The sequence below is a fragment of the Bos indicus x Bos taurus genome, chromosome 6 (genome assembly GCF_003369695.1).
Source record: "Bos indicus x Bos taurus breed Angus x Brahman F1 hybrid chromosome 6, Bos_hybrid_MaternalHap_v2.0, whole genome shotgun sequence".
Classification (NCBI taxonomy): Eukaryota; Metazoa; Chordata; class Mammalia; order Artiodactyla; family Bovidae; genus Bos; species Bos indicus x Bos taurus.
In genome coordinates this window covers 61,475,323-61,496,622 of record NC_040081.1, presented here as the reverse complement: position 1 = coordinate 61,496,622, position 21,300 = coordinate 61,475,323, and the positions used below count along the sequence as shown (strand labels likewise).

Below are 21,300 nucleotides of genomic sequence, written 5' to 3'. Positions count from 1 at the left end.
TCAATTACAGATGGAGACTATGGGTTCACAGGATTAGCAAATGTGGGATCCTAAATTTTGACCTAGATGACTTTAATCCCAAAATTGTTTTTCCTTTTGTTTTTAAACAACCCTTCCTTCTCCAGAAATAACAGGGCCTTAGTCCCAGAAAAAAGCCTTCTGGGAGCTTCCCCCCAGATTTTCCAACTTGTCTTTGCCTCCCCTTCCTACTCACCACCAAGGCTCCAGAGCAGCTGGGAAAGAAGTGCTCTTCTGGGAATTGGTGATGTTGGGTATCTGGTATTTATGAAATTTACAGAAGACCCTATATTCCATTTTACTATGACAGTTGTACATGGATTTTTTTTTAATTTTATTTTATTTTTAAACTTTACATAATTGTATTAGTTTTGCCAAATATCAAAATGAATCCATCACAGGTATACATGTGCTCCCCATCCTGAACCCTCCTCCCTCCTCCCTCCCCATACCATCCCTCTGGGTCGTCCCAGTGCACTAGCTCCAAGCATCCAGTATCGTGCATTGAACCTGGACTGGCATCTCATTTCATACATGATATTTTACATGTTTCAATGCCATTCTCCCAAATCTTCCCACCCTCTCCCTCTCCCACAGAGTCCATAAGACTGTTCCATACATCAGTGTCTCTGGATTTTTTTTTAAATGGATGTTGAAAATAATGGAAATGGTGTGCCTTTGGAATTTGCAGTGAGAAAACACAGTAGATAATGATTCCTCTGTATTCCTACATGAATTAATTCAAATCATTAGGAAAATGGACCCAACCTTAGCTTTCTTTGTGGTTCTTGGTAAGAATTTCTCACAGACACCAGTTGTTACTTTCTCCAAACCGTTGATTTGGTAATTTGCTTACTTTCAAAAAAATGGTTGTATATTCTAAGCAGTCTCTTCTGGCTGAATTGAAGGCCATACGAGAGACTGGATGTCTGCCCACCCAGTTCCTCCAGGACGCTTCCTCCTGCGCTTGAGTCACTGCCGCCGCTGGAGAATATTTAATACCAAACTCAAAATAAGTGTTTAGGAGGCTTTCAGTGGTGGTTTCAAATAATTACTATGAGGGCTTTGGTAAAAGCCTTTATCCACAAAACTATTTAAATTATATAATTATACCCCCTGCCTCACTCTTCCTTCCTTTCCCGGGGTTTGTCTTTCTTTGCTTGGTGCCTCCATCCTACACTGCAAGACAGACTTGGACCCAGATTAGACACTTCTCAGCCTTTCTCTCTAGGGTACCCCAAACGAGACTAGATGCCTCACAAGGAGTTATTTGCCTGACAGAACCTATCATAACCCCAAATCCCAAACCTCTGCCCAGGGGCCAAGAGCAATTTACCTAGCTCTACAACTTCCTCTTCCTACCTTCTTCCATCCTGTAACCTTTGACCTTTTTCACATGGCATGACCCTATTGGGAGATTGGACCATTTCCTCAATTATAGTGTTTTGTATCAACACCTGCCCTGAAGAGCTCATATCTGCATATCAGCAAAGCATGAGCAAGATTTTTTTGTTTCCCTTTCCTTTATGTTTAGCAATATGTTTTGATTAAATTCATTCACTTGACTCTTTTCCACTAAGCTGTTTTAGAAGACCTCTTTGACCATATGTTTTTTAAACTAATTTATTTGTTTTAATTGGAGGCTAATTACTTTACAGTATTGTGGTGGTTTTTGCCATACATCAACATGAATCAGCCACATGTGTACATGTGTCCCCCCATCCTAAACCCCCCTCCCATCTCCCTCCCCATCCCACCCTTCTGGGTTGTCCCAGAGCACCAGCTTTGAGTGCCCTACTTCATGCATCAAACTTGCACTGGTCATCTATTTTAATATGGTAATGTACATGTTTCAGTGCTATTCTCTCAAATCATCCCACGCTCCCCTTTTCCCACATAGTCCATGATTTCACCTTCTGTCTGCCTTTACCCATTTTGCGAAATTACTTTATGTTGGTTTGATTCTATATGAATATGTTTTTTGAAGGTTATATTCTAATATAGCCTAGGAGTTTAGAAACACCAGATATTTTGGTCAGAAACTGTCCAAGAGAGCTAGTTAGTGATCCTGACTGGGATAAATACTAAATGGACCAGTTGTGTATAAATATAGTTTCTCTTTACTCCCAGGTATATGATCTTTACAGTGTACAGATCAGTTCAACGTACAGCCTGCAGTAAAGGAGTAGTTGATATATGTGTTGCATGGGGGTATATGGAATGTCCTGTGGTTCTCTGAATCAATAACACATTGTCAAAAAATAATACCCAGTGATTTATCCACATTGTTCTTATGGGAGTCATAACTTACTCTTTAAGAACATGCTAACATGGTCCATACTTGTTATGGTCATAGTGTATTATTAAGAATGTCCTTGGAATACTCTGTTAATTTGTAATTTTAGGTTGTGAATACTGAGAGTGTAAAAATAGAGAAAGAATGAAACATTATTTGGCCATAAATTTATAAACACCTCATGTCATAAATGGTGATGAGATAGGGCCACAAACCACCAAAACAGCTAATGAAATATGTTAGTTTAAGATTCTTATATATATCCTCTTATTTGACATCTTATGTCAATTGATAGTAGGTTTTAAAACTAGGTAGGTCAACTAAGGTTTCCCCCTGCCAATGAATATTTATAAATCTGGTTTAAAAAATAATCAGTACCTAAGAAGTAAGGTGATGGTGTGATTGCTGAAAAATATGCCAGCAAAGTGAGTCCTCACTGTTTTCTTTATCATTGTTTTCAACCTACTATTTCTGAGGGTCTCATTTACATATAATGCTATTTACTCTGCATATATATATATATATATATATATATAAAACACTTCACATTCTTTATGGGAGCTTAAACTCTAACATATATTGATGTGGTCATCTGCAAAAAACATAGATAGTAAGAGAGACATGCCAGTCAATTTATAACTTTCAATTTATGTTCTGCTCAAGAGTTATCTCAGGTTAGAGACAGAAATTTAGAGATAAAGAAAAAGTCTAGGTTAACTTGATAAATATTTGTCCTCCTACTCTCTACCAAGAGCCACATATCATGTGGGAAGGGATAATGCTATCTTTTCTATGATTGAGGGAAGACAGGTTCCCAGTTAGTTTTTACATAAAAGAAGTAGTAGCTAGTAGAGTTGAGTGTTAGTAATCAAAAAGTAGATTGAAATAAAATTGCTGTTAGGTGATTTCAAAAGGAAACTGAAAATCCTCAGTAATATACCACTTGGTTTGCACTGATGTTGTGTGGTAATTGACAAGTTGCAGAGCGTTCATTCTTCATCATGTGTGGATAATACAGTTAGATCTGATGTCAGAGGAAGGAAAAGAACTAGTCTTTCTCAGATGTCACCTCTGAGCCAAGCACTGGACAGGACACCTGAGTTAGCACATCTTGTCACAACAATAACCCTATGAAAGATATTAACCCAATCTTATTAAAAAAAAAAAAAAGACTCAGAGAAGTAACCTGCCTAAAGTGGGAGAGCAACGATTCAACCCAAGCCATTTGATACCATATCATTGCCTTCTGCGTGCCTGCATGCTAGGTCTTTTCAGTCATGTCTCTTTGCGACCCTGTGGAGCGTAGCCCGCCAGGTCCCTCCGTCCGTAGGATTCTCCAGGCAAGAATACTGGAGTGGGTTTCCATGCCCTCCTCCAGGGTCTCTTCCCAACCCAGGGATCAAACCTATGTCTCTTATGTCTCCTACATTGGCAGTTGGGCTCTTTACCACTGGTGCCACCTGGGAAGCCCCTGATTGCCTTCTAGAGATAGTCAAATGAAAAAATAAATAAGGAGATAGATTGGAATATACATGTACTCCTGGCAAAAAGTTTATTGATACACCATGAAATGAACTTACCTGTGACATGTGATGTGGGATATAATCCTTTCTAGAACCCTGAGCCTATGTAGCCACCTTATCTAGAAGTATTTTGAAGTTCTTGGTATTTTTTACTTGTTAGTGGTTGAAACTATTCCTTATTTTTCATTTAGTTTTTTTTTTTTTCTTTCACAGCATTAAGGAACTTTTTTTCAAAATAAATATTTCCATTCCAAGGAAGATGAAAAATGTTTGATTACCTTGTTTTCACCTTATACTCTGCAGCTACCAAAAGTTGAGGCATACCTTGAGTTCTTAGCCACAGTGTATGTTTTGTCTTCTGAAACTTAAGTTCTTTGTAATGTGGCTCCATTGTTTGCATCAATGTTATCAATGCCCAGAAGCACCATCTGAACCCTGATGGCCATTCTTGACTTTCTAACTAAAGAAGCCCCATTTTTTATGGTTATACATTTGTCCCTGGCGTGGGAAGATGCCCTGGGGAAGGAAATGGCAATCCAATCCGGAACTCTTGCCTGGAGAATCCCATGGACAGAGGAGCCTTGTAGGCTGCAGTCCATGGGGTCGCAGAGAGTCGGACACGACTGAGCGACTTCCCTTCCCTTCACTTCATTTGTCATATGTTGATGGCTGCCTTCTCTACACTGACTGATGACTTGTGCACATCAGCTGACAAGCTCTGAAAAGTTATTTTACAGTGACTCAACCTCTGGTAAATGGTCTTATTTCATCAGAGTCACCATCTTGCTCAAAAAGATACTTTCCTGTAATAGTATGTTGACTTTTGCCCTTTTGGTGGAAAGTAAGTGAAAACCGAAACCAGAGGTGCTAATACTAAAGTGAAAGGCACAGGCTTCATACACTTATCAAGCCATTCCGACAAGGGTCAAAGTTGTGTGTCTTCCAAAAGTAATTAACATTAGCCAAAATTCTATGCTTCGGTCATTTAACTGGTGGTGAATTTATGATAAAATGATGGTAAGCATAAGTTTACCATTTGACCTGCACACATTTAACAGATTCCCAGGAAAAATACAGGTGCTGAGTTCTTATTTGTATTCAGACCCACACACCAACATATAGTTTGAACTCAATAAGTATATATGTATCCTTTTTTAACTTTTGCTGTTTGGCTTAGCCTCGCTGATGACACCCTCTGGGATAAGATGAGTGATCGCACATTTCCTTCTGTCGCTGTAAGTAACTGCAGCCTTGGAGCAGGGTGTGGGAGCCATGACATTTAGGTGTTACATCTTAGACTGTGTGTAATCTTCACCTCATTTCTGCTGGTTAGACTGGAATAGAGTAGTCTTCTAGTCAAAGACAAGAGGCTTTCATTTTCCTCTGCTTAGGGATGTTGCTACATTCTCTACTAGGGTGTTTCCTGGATATGTTCCTAAGTAAGACTAACTGTTCTATAAACCCCTTAAAGGAATCAGAAAGAAAAGCCAGAAGCTGAAAAGGGCCATTTTTATGCAAGTGCTTTCTGCAACGTTACATTTGGGGCCATCAGAAACATAGTTCTTAGGTGGCCTAACATGTTCTTTGCACATCTGGCCTCTGGGTTCCTTAGGCTGTTCCAAGCAGAGTTTTTGCCAGAATGAAAACGACATCTTGCATGCTAGGATACTTTCCAGACAAGTCAGGGCTTTCCGTTTATTTCACTGTAAAATCGTATTCATTGTCTAGGATGCCCGCAGTGATTTTTATCAAGGATTTCCTTGGCAAAGGTCATGTAAAAGTAATGTTTAAAAAAAATTATCATAAAGCTGCCAGTCTCTGATTTCTTAAAAAATTATTTTATTTCATTGGAGGGTATGTTGTGGCTCAGGGTAGATCCTCTCAAAATATTCCAGACTGGCATATCAAATGTTTTGAATTAAAGTTACTCTAGAAAAACCAACCAATCCAAGAAAAACATTCTGACCCTCCTGTGTCTTTAGAAAGCAAGAAATAAATCTTCCATTTGGAAGGTAGCCTCTCTGCTCCAGGAGGTAGAGACATCCTTATCATCAGAGATAGGAAATTTAGGGCCAAGAAGGCTGTTTAAACAAAACTTGTTACTTCCTCACTAATTTACTACCAAAGTTTAAACTTCTCTATCTTGTCAAGTCTTTATAAATTTATTGTTTCTTTTTCTAAAAAGCATAAAAGCTGCATGCTTTGGCCACTTATTAGGTTCCATTTCTAGAGACCTCCATATACACTAATTAAATTTAAGGGGTTTTTTCCCCACATTAATCTCTCTTGTGCCAATTTAATTATTAAACCAGCCAAAAGAACTCAAGAAAGAGAGGGTGGGAAATTTCCCCCACCGTGTTAGGTATTATATGAACATGTCATCTGTTGGGCCAGGCAATGCCCTGAAGATTCACATAGAAATTTATTAGGGCCCTTTGGTCAGAGTTATCTTTTGTGAAAAATTCTGCTTAATCTAATTATCTGCCAAGCATCATTCTTTTCTTTTTTTTTTTTTTCTTTTTCCAGTATGTTTCTTATAAACCAAATACAAGTTGTTTTCTTCTCATCAATCCACTGTTATATAACCCGGCTTGATCACTAAGTAGCTAGTCTAGGTGCTGATTCCATTATATTCATTAGATAATTTATGTTATATAAGATAGAAGGAGATGCTCGATCATAACCATCACTTTGTTCTCCATTTCCTCTGTCATAAAATAAACACACTAACATTTTATTTACTGCCCTAATTAAGAGTAGCCAAGATTACACGGGAGTTTTACGGGCAGCAAAAAACAATCCTCAGAATAATCACACAACAAAGGATTGTAACTTCCCACATGAGAGTCTCCAGTCATTAATAATTTGGTTATTCCTTTTCCACCAAGCTCATATTAATTGTATTTCATCTCTTTATCAAGGGCCTCAGTCCCAAAGAGACCTAGAGATATAGACAGATAAGCAATTATACATCATGCTGCATTATGTAAGTATAAACAAGTATTTAGAGAGTCTGAAAGGTGGAGGTATTCATCTCACCTGGAGGACTCAAAGAACAGAGTTAGAGGGACTTGTCTCAGTTTGTTTATTTGTTCATTGTTCTCAGTATGTAGTCTTAGAGCATGACAGTCGGGAGAATAAAGATACAAGGGAGAAAAGGGAGGAACAGAGACGAGCAAAGTCAGTCTCCCCCACCACCTGACTACCTGGCTCAGGAGTCAGCAAGGATTAGGGAAACAGAAGTGTTTCAAGTTGAGAGAGGAAAGTTAAGAGAATTCTTTCTTAACTAAATGTTTTTAGCTGTAGTATCAGGGGGTAAATTTGGAGTCTGGGGTAGCCTCAGGAAAGAGTGGAATTGGCTAGACCTGGGGGAAAGGAGCGATCCATAGCAATGAGCACCCATAGAAAAGAGGAGAGCTGGCTAGAGCCTGCCCTCTGGGGGAGGTGATTTTCTTTCTTTCTGTGGGGTCGGAACTAAGAGTAGAGAAGTGTGGGTGGGGGACTGGATTGTGACTTGGCAAAGTAGGAAGGCATGGAGGGAGCGCCTAAGGGCTCTTGATGAGCAGTTGGCTGGGGGCAGGCCGTGAGCAGGGAGCAGATAGCTGAGTGCTCAAATGCATGTCCACATGGGATGCAGTCTGCAGGAGGTGCAGGCAGATCCCACCTTCTCTGCAGCTCCCTCCCGTACCTGGATCCCCATCTGGTGAGACGCCTGGACCCCTGCCTGTCTCCCCAAACTGCCTGTGCTTCTGACTCTCCCTGATTATAGCAACAGATGCTCCTTTTCTTTCCACCCACAAATAAGACTTTGTAGCATAAGGGAGACAGAGCTCTTATTTTGTTGTACTCTGTGGTCTTTTATCCTTTTTCTGAGTTAGCTTTTCATTTATATATTTTCACTTTCACATGTCACTAAGTTTAAATGTTTAAACATTTCCCCCTTCAGTAGCCAAAAAGAAAACAAAGCAACAGCTAATGTAGTAATAAATTTATTTCTAGCTACAGGAGATAAGCTCCAATGCAATATGGCCATAAAGTATGGCTCCTAGGCTTAAGGGAGAAGCAATAAACTTTCATAAATAAAGGAATTTTAAAATACTCCCGGCAGTATAAATAAGGGTCAAATGCAACGTGTAACTGGCAGCACACAGCCGACGACAGATCTGCTTACAAAAGGAAACTGTAAACTAAAATAAGAAAATGTTTGCAGCTTTGCTGTGGTTGTTACCTTGCACCCGAGGTGGGCTGACTAAAGAATTCACTGTGTGAAGATGTTGACTCACCTTCTGAATTGTGACCTCTAGCACATCTCCTGACACCTTTTGATTTCGCTGAAGATCTGCGATAATCACCCAGCAAACCCAGGGGTCCTGACGCCACAAATAAGTTCTCAGCACATCTTATGGTGTTAGAGAACACCCTGGAAGGAGGGAAGTTTGGGCGCCCAGGACTGTGGCCCTCAGGCTGGTTCATGAGGGAGCTTGCACAACTCAGGAGTTCACTTGTCTTCCAGTCTCACTTTGCAGCTAGTCTGTAAGGAAATTGGAAGCCCTCTTTAGGTGCATCTCAGGCTTCATTTGCCTTTTCAGATCAGGAGGGACATGGGCAAAAGCTTAAAAAAACACACACAGAGTGGCGTATGGATGGATGGATAAGTAGGAAGATAGGCAGGCAGACAAATAGATTCACAAATACACACACCTGCATTTTAGTGGGCAGTGCCTTGGTTTGAAAGATGGTTGAAGTAATAGGGATTATTCTTTAGAAAATTAAAGAGCATGAAAGAGAAGTCTGACACCTCTTTCTGTCAGTCTATCTCTCTTTCTCTCAAACCAGAAGTGATAATAGAGGGGAAATGGACTGCTGCAAGTAGGGTGAAATCAGAATTTATCAGTGCTCTCATTCCATAAACATGACTTTTCCTGAGCATCTGTAGTTGCAGGAGCTGTGTTTGTGGCTGGGAACGAGATTAGACATTGTCTGCTCCTCAAGGATCTGGAGGTCTTGGTAGCGTAGACAGACTTAGTAGCATGGAGTGCATCTGGGAGGGTTTGAGAAGGTAAGCTTGGTTTAAGAGACAGTGGGATATGCTCAGGAGAAAAGAGTGGTCCAGAGAGGGGATAAAGGAGTCAAGATTGTAAAGAGAAAAGCCAACGAAAGTTAGTTGGGCTTAGGTTTTGGACTTTATCATGTAAGTAGTAGCAAGCTATTGAAAAATTTGAGAGCAGAAAGAGGCATGATTTGTGTTTCAAGCTTGTTTTGTGAAGAGAAGTCTCTGTTGGCGGTAAAGACAAGATGAGAGACAGATGATGAGGGCTCGGGGGAGACAACAGAGGGAATGATCTGGGGATTCCATTTATAATTCGCTAGGCCTGGTACTGTTGGTTTTGTTTTTGCTGGATAATGTAGAGAAAGACAAGCTGGCACAGAAATTTAACTCTCAGTTGGGTTTCACCATTTAGTAGCCGTGTGTTTGGGGGCAAGGAACTTGAAAGTGTCACGCTTATCATCTGCAGAATGGGGCAGTAGTTATACCTCCTGCATAGGTGTGTAATAAGTGTTAACTGAAGTGTTGTATCTATGTGTGTGCCCTTAGAATCATGACTGGTGTGTGGTACATGCTAAATATTGTCTTATTTTCATTTTTTATCAGTGCATTAATTTGCTTGGTTGTTCATTTCTATGGGAGTTTGCTTCTAAGACAATCCAGAGTAAGAGTAATCAACTATGGATAGTCATTGGTAAATTTTGCTTGCATAATTTTACTGACTTTTTTTCTTTTTTTGCCTCATTTTCTTAAATTCTCTTGGGCCAAAAATTTCCAGCAGGAAATAGGAGGGTGAGGTCTGTAAATTAAAACAGCTCTTTCCCCTCTGATGTAAAGTGTGAACAGAGAATTTTGCAAAGAATGCTGCTATATGGTGGTCCTTCATGTCACTGTGTATAACAAGGAACAGGGGAAGTGTTAAACAAAGTCCCCGTGTTGGGAGGATTGGGCAGTCTTACTTTATAGTACAGCACAGTTCTATTATTTTGATAAACAGATTCTGAAATTCCAGAGCAGAGTGTGAACCACATTTGAAATACGAATGCAAAACCACCTTCAAAAATCCGCAACATAAAATTTTAATTACCTCTGCCTTTGCTTCCCTCTTTGTGAAGATAACTCAGATAACTGTACCACAGTCTTAAATTGGAACAATAATTATATCTCCCATGAGTATAACAAAAATTATTCTATAAGTATTGTTTTTACTATAGGTATATTTTATTCTATAAATATGGATTTGTTAAATTTATTATATAAATAACTACAGACTCCGTTACCATAGCACTCAGAACAAAACTCTAATAGGAAGGCAGTTTTTTCTTACACCTCCTTGTGCAGAGCATGTGTCCTGTTTCTTCGTATTGTCAGGGCTTGGGACTGCCCTGGTGATCCAGTGGTTAAGACTCCATGCTTCCAATGCATGGGACGTGGGTTTGAACCCTAACCAGGGAATTAAGATCCACATGCGACAGGGCAATAAACAAATAAATAAATAATTGTTTAAAAATAATAATAATCATATTTAGGGCTCTATTGAAATAAGCTGTCCCTATTAGGTTATAGGAAGAGTACAGGATTTGGAAAGAAATACGAAGTATCTTAAAACTTTTTGCCTTTGAAGAGCTGGGAAAGCAGTAATTCTTAACAGAGGGAGAGAGATACAACCCCTCTGTACGGTTGAGGTGAACAAAGCCTTCCTTGACACTAAAGGTTCTTACTTTGCCTGAAAGTGAACTCTTCACTGATGGAATGGGTTCTTTTATTGGATCTGCCAAGATTACTAGGGCCACATGTCACCCTCCCCAACTGAAATACAGCATCATAAAATCATAATTGAAATTACAGATGCCAATTCATGAAGTGGCAAGACATTATAGATACTGCCCTTCCTCTTCTGAGTTACTGGGAATTAATTTCAATAGCATTGAATACCTCTGAAAGAAAACCCATTATTTAAATCATATTCTCCAACTTTTCCTCTTGATTCATTTATTGTTGTTCAGTCGCTCAGTCACGTCTGACTCTTTGCGACCCCATGGACTGCAGCACACCAAGCTTCCCTGTCCATCTCCAGCTCCCGGAGCTTGCTCAAACTCATGTCCATTGAGTCGGTGATGCCATCCAACCATCTCATCTGCTGTTGTCCGCTTCTCCTCCTGCCTTCAATCTTTCCCAGCATCAGAGTCTTTTCTAATGAGTAGTCATCAAGTGGCCAAAGTATTGGCACTTCAGCTACAGCATCGGTCCTTGATTCATAGTTAAGCACTTTTGACTAGTTCAGTGTTGTTGTGATTTAAGAAGATACTGTACTGAAAATATTTTCACAAGATTTTGATTATGTGGTTGGAATAATGAGCAAAGATGGCAGGGGAATGGATGACGTATAATCTGATCCCAACCCTGGGAGGAACAGGGTATGACTTACTGTTCCATCAGAAAAAGAAAAAGTCACTTACTTTTTCTGATAATGTTTGTCCAATATTCTCTGATGGGGCTTTTGTGAGAATGGAGATATGTAAAAGCAATTTGAAACATAAAAAGCACTAAAAATAACTAAGTGTAGCTGCTGAACAACCTTAAGACGTCTTGAAAGAACAAATGGGAGTAAGTGTTGAGGGCATTTCTTGTTTAATTTTACAGGGAACACGGGAAACTCTCAGTCGTCACTGCACTACTCTGGGTGATGCTCTTCGGAAGGAGAATGACTTTGCTCTTATAATTGATGGGAAAACCCTCAAATATGCCTTAACTTTTGGAGTGAGGCAGTATTTCCTGGACTTAGCTTTGTCGTGCAAAGCTGTTATTTGCTGCAGGTAAGTTCTCTGGGATTTGTCAGATTTCAGTAAAGAGCAACTAGATCCTGAGCTCTTGATTTTTAACGTTCCTTGAAGTTATTTTATCTCGAACTTGTAGATGTCAGTTATTTGTTAATTCATTCATTCAGGACTCAGGGTTCACAAACTGGGATAGCTTTGAGAACATTGTGACCAAGCCAATGGACAGGTCTATTCTCAGGATTGTCTGGCAGAAATCCCTCATTGACCAGAAATGGTGAGGCTCGTTCATTGACTTTGACATGGAGCTGTGAGAGAATGGATTTAGCTAAGGTGCTATTTTGAAAGTGAGTCCTGATTGGAAGCCCATCATTGATGATAATTGTTCATAATTTGAATCAGCAGGTTTCTTGCCATTCTATGTTTAAGACTATTTATCTGCATTTCTGTCTGGGGTTGTCTCTCTAAAGTTTCTATTTTCTACACTTATATCTTTGATTCTGTGAGTTAGACTTATTTGTGGGGAAATCATGGTGGGAGGCACTAACTGAATCATTTTCCAAATAGCCAAGCATTTTTCTGAAGGCTATTTATTGACCGTACAATCTTCCGCCCTCTAATTTGTAATATTGCGTATATCCTAAGTTAAAGTCTGTTTTGAGTTATCAAGGCCTACTCCATAGAATTGTGCTTCTGTGAACTGTTCAGCTCCAGTGCTTCCTGAACTTCTTGGCAAAGAACCTCTCTCATGTCTTTGAAAAGTGTAAAGTAAATCTATGCCCACGTGCAGTCTCTTCCCTTCTGGTTACCGTGAAACGCAAAGATTTTCCTCTTTGTGACCCACTTGCTGAGTTTAACCAGCTGGTCAGACTAGGTCTGGGGTAGCAGTTTCTCAAATTGCTTTCTTTTAATGGAAGGTGAAATGTTTGCAAGACTTCTAAAGAATTTCTCAGAATCTGTGCTTTTAACATTATCTTGAAAACTGTACTATTGGCCTTTCTTTTTCTTTTAAAATATATTTATTAATAAAAGAATCTTCTGCTTTTAAACTTTTCTTTTTGGTCCAGGCTTTACTTGTTTCTTTATTTAAATATCCTATATATGATATTGTCACCAAACTTACAAGCCATGCCTTATGGATATTTCCTAAATTTCAGTGGGTATTTTTTGTGTGTGAAATATAGTTTAACTCATACTTAATACATTTCCCTGGTAAGTATCATTTCAGCCTATAAAATTATACTCAGAGCATTAAGAGTTGCTTATTATTCCTGTTGTTATGCTCAGTTGCTCAGTCATGTCCAACTCTGCGACCCCATGGCCCACCAGGCTCCTCTGTCCATGGAATTTTCCAGGCAAGAATACTGGAGCAAGTTGCCATTTCCTCCTCCAGGGGTTCTTCCCAGCCAAGGGATCAAACCCGAGTCTCCCTAGTCTCCTGCATTGACAGGCAGATTCTTTACCATTTAGCCACCTGGGAAGCCTTTATTATTCCTAGGAATCTAATTATATCAGTCATTTAATTTTTCTTGTCTATGGCATGTATTAATAAATACTATTTATTACTCTAAAGCTTTTAGGCAATATTGTATTAGATATTTAATATTAGTAATAATCAGATTCAGCTTGAGTGAGTGAAGTTGCTCAGTCGTGTCCGACTCTTTGCAACCCCGTGAACTGTAGCCCACCAGGCTCCTCCGTCCATGGGATTCTCCAGGCAAGAATATTGGAGTGGGTTGCCATTTTCTTCTCCAGGGGATCTTCCCGACCCAGGGATCGAACCCAGGTCACCTGCATTGCAGGCAGACGCTTTAACCTCTGAGCCACCAGGGAAGCAGATTCAGCTTAACCATGAAGAAAAAATATAGAAATTATTTTATCTTGCCTGTCTCATTTTAAAAGCATGAGGATACTCATGATTTCTTAAATCTGCTTTTCCAGGGACTTTCTTGGTTCCTTGCCAATCTCTTGACCAAGTCTCAGTAATGTTCAACTCTGACACTCTCCCATCAGGATAATTTTGTTCCAGACTTGGTTGTTTAATCATTTTCATTAACCGGATCACAAGGATCAACAAAAGATTGCTCAAAAACACATTAAGTGATGTGGCTGTTGGCTCCTGTTCAGAAACAGAACTCAGAGCTGTTCAGATAACAGGACCAGTCCCCTTGAGCCGGCATTCATTCTGTGCCTGCTGTGTGCTGGGCGAGGATGCTGCACACAAGGATGCATAAGACATCCTGCCTGCTCTCCTCCGTGTTTGTGTCTGCCTCTTGTTTTAAACAGACTCACAATCGGTTTGAAAGATGTGGGAGGCCAGTTTCATCGCAGCTGAGCCTCATTCCTAGAGTATTGCTTAACTCGGCACCTCCCACCATTCTTCAAAAAGTCGAACCACAAAATTAAACAATAGCAGAAGGAGAGAAAAACTAGAAAGCAGAATCAAGGGAGAAAAAAAAAATATGTTCCGTGCTTGTGAAATTCCCTCCTGAGATCCTTGTTCTGAAAGCCCACAAGTCTCAGGGACCTCAGGGCCCCTCCAGGTCCCAGGCCCCCTGGGAGGGACTTGCACTCTGCATTGACCGTGCAGCTCAGCTCTGACACTGAACTTATAAAGATGTGTGTGTGGCCCCTTCCTCCCTCCGTCCTGTTTTATGCATGTAGGAGGACTGTGAAGGTCCCTATGCAGACACTAAGAGTTTTATGTAGAGTTTTAGGGGACTTTTTAAAAGTAAAATCGCTTTGGTCTGCTTTTTTCTTCTCATTACCATCGTATTCTGTCTTTTCCCATAAGAACTGTGGTTCAGCTTCCCGTCTGGCTTTGGGAATTCGTCTAAGCCCATAATTATCAATACATCAGTGCCACTGCCCGATCTATGTCTGTGCACCTTCTTGGCCTGGTGCCTCTTGGCATTTAAACTATGGGCACAGACCATCTTCTTGTTATTTCGCTTACTGACCTTGAAGCATCCTTTCCATGATGATTCCTCGCTGGGAGAAGTAGTAAGTGGGCGGTTCTATAGATCCTTCTTTGAAATTGAATGCATGCATTCTGGCTCCTGGTTTCTCAGATGATTGTAATCTCCTTGCCTCAGGAAATTCTCTATTTCACTCCATTATAAGAAACCCTCCACATAAATACCGAATATTATTTCAAAATACAGTGGGCCACTGTTTCCCAAATTCATTTACGTTCATGATGGCTTTCTGGGTTTTCCCCTTAAACTACTTTACAGTTTAGTTCTTGTCATTCCACAGGTGAAGATAATTCAGAATCTGCTCTTCCTCTGCCATCTTCTCTTTGCTAGAGTGGAATAGGGGGAAAGCCTCCCTTAATGGATAATGAGGCTCTGGCCATTAGTTCCATCTTCAGGATTACATCAGCCACTTTCTTCCCTGACATTATCAGCATGAAGGACAGGAGGCAGTTTTTAGTGTTTGCCTAATTGACACAGTTATAAAGATGAGCATTTTCCCTGAAGAGTCTACAGCTGAATTGAAAGAAACAGTTGTTCTCTGTCAGCTGTCATTACATCTCTTACCATCATTTTCTAAAGGGAATACTCAGAGACAGGAATAATCCCCTGGCCCCCAAATTATTCAGGGCTTTGGAGTCCTGGTTTTGGTTTACAGAATGAAGTTGCATGTTCTACATCAGATAATTTTTTCAATTATGGAAAACCCAAGAAGTACAATAAAATCTGTTTTTATCAGTCTTCCAAGTACTGTATTTTCGTAGATGCCACAAGCAGTTTTTGCTTTTATCTCTGTGTAAATTTACCCATATAACCTGAGTAGTTCAATAGCAAATGTCCATCTTATGCTAAGGTAAGTTTTCCTGGTTATAAACTACTCCTCTTGTGGTCCTTCCCTTCTGTTCCCTTCTTGAAGTACATTGATTTTTTTTTTTCCATTCAGTGTGATCACAGATACTTTTGAAGAACAAAGGAAAGGTCTGTACCAATTTTGCGCAAACATGTAAAATTGAATTTGCCATGTTAGAGATTTCACAGGCTCCCTGGAACTCCTTGGACAGGTAGAGGGGAAAAGCTTGCTCCTAGACTCATGGAGATGTGTGTACACAGCTAAAAGCAAGAGGTATTCTGCAAACTAACTGTACCAGGTAATAATTTCTCATCTCAGTGACCAATATTTTATGCCCTAAGGTCTTACAGCTTGTATAGTTGAGGATTCATGAAATATTTGTTCCAACTTTACCTCTCTGGCACTTTGGATACCTGATGGAACCTCTCTCTGGTTTTGTAACTTGTAAAATGGAGAGGTTGCCATATAGCAGTGAAGTCTTCCAGGGAGCCTAGATGTCTGCAGCAGTTAAGATTGGAGCTTCTCTGGCATAGAAAGGTGTGAAGCCCATGCACACATGCACCCTTCCTGGATCAGCTCCTTCCAATGTGAAAGCCACTGAGCCAGGTGACTTCTCGCCCTGTCAGACTTTGGATGAACCCTACCTCTGCTGGCCACTTCTATGCTAGGAAGAATCTGTCTCCTGCTTGGAACTGCCTAATTCAGGGAAGCATCTGGTCAACCTCTTTTAATATCCCCTCCAGAAGAGGGTGGGAACGTTGCAGTGGAGTTATTGCTGTGTGTTAAATGGCATGTGGTTTCTGAGATCCTCGTCAGTTCACATAAGGCAGCCTTTCAAAGAATCTTACATTTTTTCTGCAGTTGTCAGTTTAGTTTAAACATATTTTGAAACTTATGTTCTGTGACAGTTGGTTGAAAATTGGCCTAGAGCCTCCAAGCTTTTAGACTGTCTAGTAATCACCGTTCTCCTACATAATTTATGTACTCATGTCTTCTGAGAAGCAGAAGTTAAATTGAAGTAAGCATTTTTCCCTACTTGCAACATCTCTAATCAAAGTTTAACCCCCTTTTAGGCCATTTTCCCCATAGTGCATAAAAAAACACTTGACTTCAGTGCGTGTCGTCACTCGGGAGTGGCATTCCAGGCAAAACCTTTCACCTTAGTCTGATCGAGGGGCCCTCCAAGAAGAGGTCTAAAGGGACACCTTGGATACTCTTTGTCATTGCCTGAGTGTGTTAAGTAAAGGGTCAAGACAGATCTGCTTCTCGAATCTTTGGGGATTGTCTTAAACTTTAAGGATTTCTCTAAATAAATGTTCTACTTAAAGGGTAGCCATAAAGCACAAATGAAGCTACTAAATGCTCAACAGACATCCCTTTAAAGAAAGAAGTTGGTGAACACGTTGAATGCCAAGCAGATGTCTGGCTTTGAGAAGACTTACAAATTCTTAATGAATGTCAACCCTATATTTGCTTCCAAGGAAATGTGAATAAATGTTGGAAATGTTGAGAGAATATTTCTTTCATACATGGCTAAAAGAGGACACACTGAATAAATTTTATAACTTTATAACTGCATATATTTTGCTTTAATATCATAATATTATCATAATATTATCATCTCATTTGCTTTTCTACCTCTACTGAGTAATGTTAAAGGAACTACGTGGCCATATTACAACCTGGTAGCCAATTATAATGTATGGCATCAAAGAAGTCCATGTTAGGTGGTAAAATATCTAAAAATTTATGAGAAATCTAAATGCTGTAGCATCCCACTGTAATACAGCATTTTATAGTTTTAGATGTGACTCAATTTACTCAAACCACCAACACCAATATACATACATAAAGTGAAAGTAAAGTCGCTCAGTCATGTCCAATTCTTTGTGACCCCATGAACTGTAGCCTATCAGGCTCCTCCATCCATAGGATTTTCCAGGCAATTCCAGGAGTGAATTGCCATTTCCTTCTCCAGGGGATCTTCCTGACCCAAGAATCAAACCCTGGTCTCCCACATTGCAGGCAGACGCTTTACCATTTGAGCCACCAGGGAAGCCTACATACATAAACACACAGAACCACAGGTTGTATAATTCTGATAAAACAGAGGTAGACTGTCCTGGAAGGTGCATCAAGCATAAGTGTAAAGTTCAGTGCATTTTTACAAAGTGAACATACTCCCGTGTCAATAACCCAAACATAACCCACACCCCAGATGACCTTTCGTGCTACCTTTATTTTATTAGCCTCCCAAGGATAAGTGCTATCTTGATTTCTGCCACCATCCCTCCTAAGTTATATCTTACTCATTTCAGTCTCTCTGTTTTGTATCTTGTTTACTAGGAATAAATGTATCTCTTCCATAACTATATTCAAATTCTTTTTTCTGTTGAGCAGTTTGAAGTACAGAGCTCTGAGGCCTTCCACTAAAGGCCTCCCTAAAGCTTTACATCAGTCAATAAATCAGTACTCTCATGTGTTCTTCAGTCAAATACAGATCCACCAAAGAGATGACTTGCAGTCCTCCTTCAGTTCTACCTTGAGAGAATGAAAGGATTTCATTTTCCAGTTTACGAAGGACATGATATATGGAACCTACGGCATTTCTCTGTTCTGTCAAACTAGTGATCGCACCATGTGGGGCAGAGTTAGTTTGATTTAACTGGTTGTCCTTGAACCCTTGATGGATTCTAGTGATTACCTTCTTAGTAATAAGTGGACCCCAGGAGTTGGTGATGGACAGGGAGGCCTGGCATGCTGCAGTTCATGGGGTCGCAAAGAGTCGGACATGACTGAGCAACTGAACTGAACTGAACTGAATAAGCCATGTGAGTGAGCCCCATTTAGGGCAAATTAAAGGTTTGGTGTTTCGAGCCAGACTAGGGTTCCAGGAGCCAAGATCAGGTAGAATAGTAAGTAGGTCGTGGCAGTCTAGAAGCTGTGGGGCATGGAGTGACGATAAAAGAGAAACAGCATCCTACTTCAAAACAAAAGGCATGTTGCCAAGAGAGCAGTGCGAGAAGAAAGACATGAACGTACAACGGACTTTTTACTGAAGCATGAAAGACGAGATGGTTCCAGGTAGCATTTTCCAGAAGGGAATATTTTATGGAGCAAAAGTGGGCAAACTGTTTCTGTAAAGAGCCAGATGGTCTTTTAGGCTTTGCTGGCCATGCAATCTCTGTCACAGCCACTTAACTCTGACGTTGTAGCTTGGGAGGAACTCTAAATAATATGTAAATGAATGGGTATGACTATGTTCTCTCAAGAGTTTAAGCAAAAATAGGATGCTGCCTGGATTTGACCCTGGGACCATAGTCAGCCAGCTCTTTAGGGGGTGTCTGTGGCTCATAAATGAACAGTAGAGGGAGTTGATTCTGACACAGATTTTCCCGTAATTTTGATGGAATTCACCCCCGATTCCCTAGTCTGTAATTTATAGGCTCTTTCTTTTCTTGAAAGCTGAGACGTTGCCCATCTCTCCTCACCTGGCTTGTTTCCCTTCCTCCCCGATTCCTCAAAAATGACTGGTGTTCTTTCTGTGGTGACAGCTGCACCGCATTCTGTGGTGACAGTCTGGCATCTCCATTCAATCTTTCCATGTGTTTGGATTCAAGCAAACCCCTTAAAAACCGGGTATGTCCTGACGTCAGTCTGTTTCAAAATGAAGTGTAAATGACAAGAGATGTATGAAGAACCCAGGACTGGGACTTCCCTCGTGGTACATTGGTTAAGAATCTGCCTGCCAATGCACGGGACACAGGTCCAATGCCTGGCCTGGGAAGATTTCACACGCCACAGAGCAACTAAGCCCATGTGTGGCGACTGCTGAAGCCTGCACACCCTTGAGCCCGTGCTCTGCAACTGGAGAGCAGTCCATACTCCCTGCAACTAGGAAAAAACCGCACGCTGCAACGAAGGCACAGCACAGCTAAAAACATGAAGAAATAAAAGAACCCAGGACCACAAACGTGGATCCTGCTCTGTCACCTCAGGGCCTTCCCTCTGTTTTAAGGAAAACTGCTAGCAAGGTGCTGAAAGGAAAGAGCAACAAAGGAATCAGGCTGAATTCCTAAGGAGCTGGAAGCATCATAGAGTCTTGAACTGAAGGAAATTCTTCTTGGATCTTTATATATTACTTTAGTGTTTGCCCTACATTCCCAGTCACTTTTCACTCCTCTTTACACAAGCATTCTCATTTAGTATGCTCCTATCTATCTGTGATACTTATTTGTGTATCTGTGTAACTATGAAAAATATATAATATTGTTATATGTGATTTGAATCGAAGAATAGACACTTATTTATAATGACATCCCAGCATAAATTTTTTACCTTTTCTATTTTTCTACATGTTTCCAAGACTTTTTCATTTACCATATGTAGAACAAGTTTATTTTTTTGCACCACTACTAACTATTGCTCTAATGTATATACACCATTTTATCTAGTCCCGTAGTGATCACCACATGGGTTGTCCCAAAATCTTTGCTAACATGGAAAGTGCTGAAATGAATACCCAGTGTATGAACCCAACACAGTAGGATATATCTTAATACCTAGCAATGGGAATCCCAGGGACGGGGCAGCCTGGTGGGCTGCCATCTATGGGGTCGCACAGAGTCGGACACGACTGAAGTGAGTTAGCAGCAGCAGCAATGGGAATGCTTGGCTCTGATATCAGTTGAGTCAGAATTGTCTCATTGCTCCAAAACAGCTGAACTAGCGTGTACTCCCAGTCCATGGAGATAGGCTGCTATTTCCCTACCTTAACACCCACACTTGGCATTCCTTATTTTATAACTTTGCCAATTTGATGTTTGAAAAGTAGCACTTTGTCTCAATTTTTGTTTCTGTGATTGCTAGGGAGACTGAGTAGTTCTTTATTTAACCATTTACCTCTCTGGATTTCTGCTTTTGAAGTGCATTCATTCTTCCTTTTTTTCTGTCATTCATTCAAGGAATGTTTTCAAAGAACCCATTATGTGCCAGACACCTTTATATGTTCTATAAACAGAGCAGTGAATGACAGAAGAAAAAAAATGCTCCCTGCCTTCACATTATAGCTGTTACTCAATAAAATAAATACACACATGCATATTCAAAAGGTAATAACTACTGTGTGTCTGTGAATGGTAATGGTTTATTATATATTAGACATAAACTCAGTGATTCTACTTGCTGTGAAGAAAAGTAACACATTGAAAAAGGTTGTGTGTTTGTCACTCAGTCGTGTTCGACTCTTTGCAACCCCATGGACTGTAGCCCGCCAGGCTACTCTGTCCATGGAAATGTCCAGGCAAAAATACTAGAATGGGTTGCTATTTCCTTCTCCAATTGAAGAAGGTTTTTTATTGTGTTTCCTATATTTCTTTCTGCTTTCGTATAAGAATTATTTGTGTGTTCTGGATATTGATTCTTTGTTGAGTCTAGACATGGCAGATATCTTCTAATCTGGCTCCCTCTTCTTCTGTCTGTGGTACTCTTCCTTGAGCATAAATAATTGACCCCGAGACAGTCAAATTCCATTAGCTTTTCCCTTTATGATTTGTTGTTTGAGATAGTAAGAACTTCCCAATTACAAAGATATTCTCCTACATTTCCTTCGTTAACTTGACACATTTATGTTTTTTGCATAGGTCTTTAAGCTTATTTTTAATGTATATTTGTGGTGTGAATGAGAAGGGATCCAATATTATTCATTTCTACATAGGAAGCAAATTCTCCCAATGCCCAGTACTGAACAGTCTTGGGTTCAGTCCCAACACCAAACAGTCCATCCTTTTCCTTCTATTTATAATGCCATATGAT

General features: G+C 40.2%; 1 protein-coding gene across 6 annotated transcripts in view; it reads left to right on the top strand.

Annotated features, from left to right (window-relative positions):
* The window catches only part of ATP8A1 (ATPase phospholipid transporting 8A1), a 239,355-nt gene that overhangs the window by 146,042 nt on the left and 72,013 nt on the right, over positions 1-21,300 (top strand). For all 6 annotated transcript variants that reach the window (XM_027544396.1, XM_027544393.1, XM_027544391.1 and 3 more), the window contains one exon: positions 11,528-11,700. In XM_027544396.1, the coding sequence (XP_027400197.1) occupies positions 11,528-11,700 (173 nt within the window). The remainder of the gene's footprint in view (positions 1-11,527; positions 11,701-21,300) is intronic.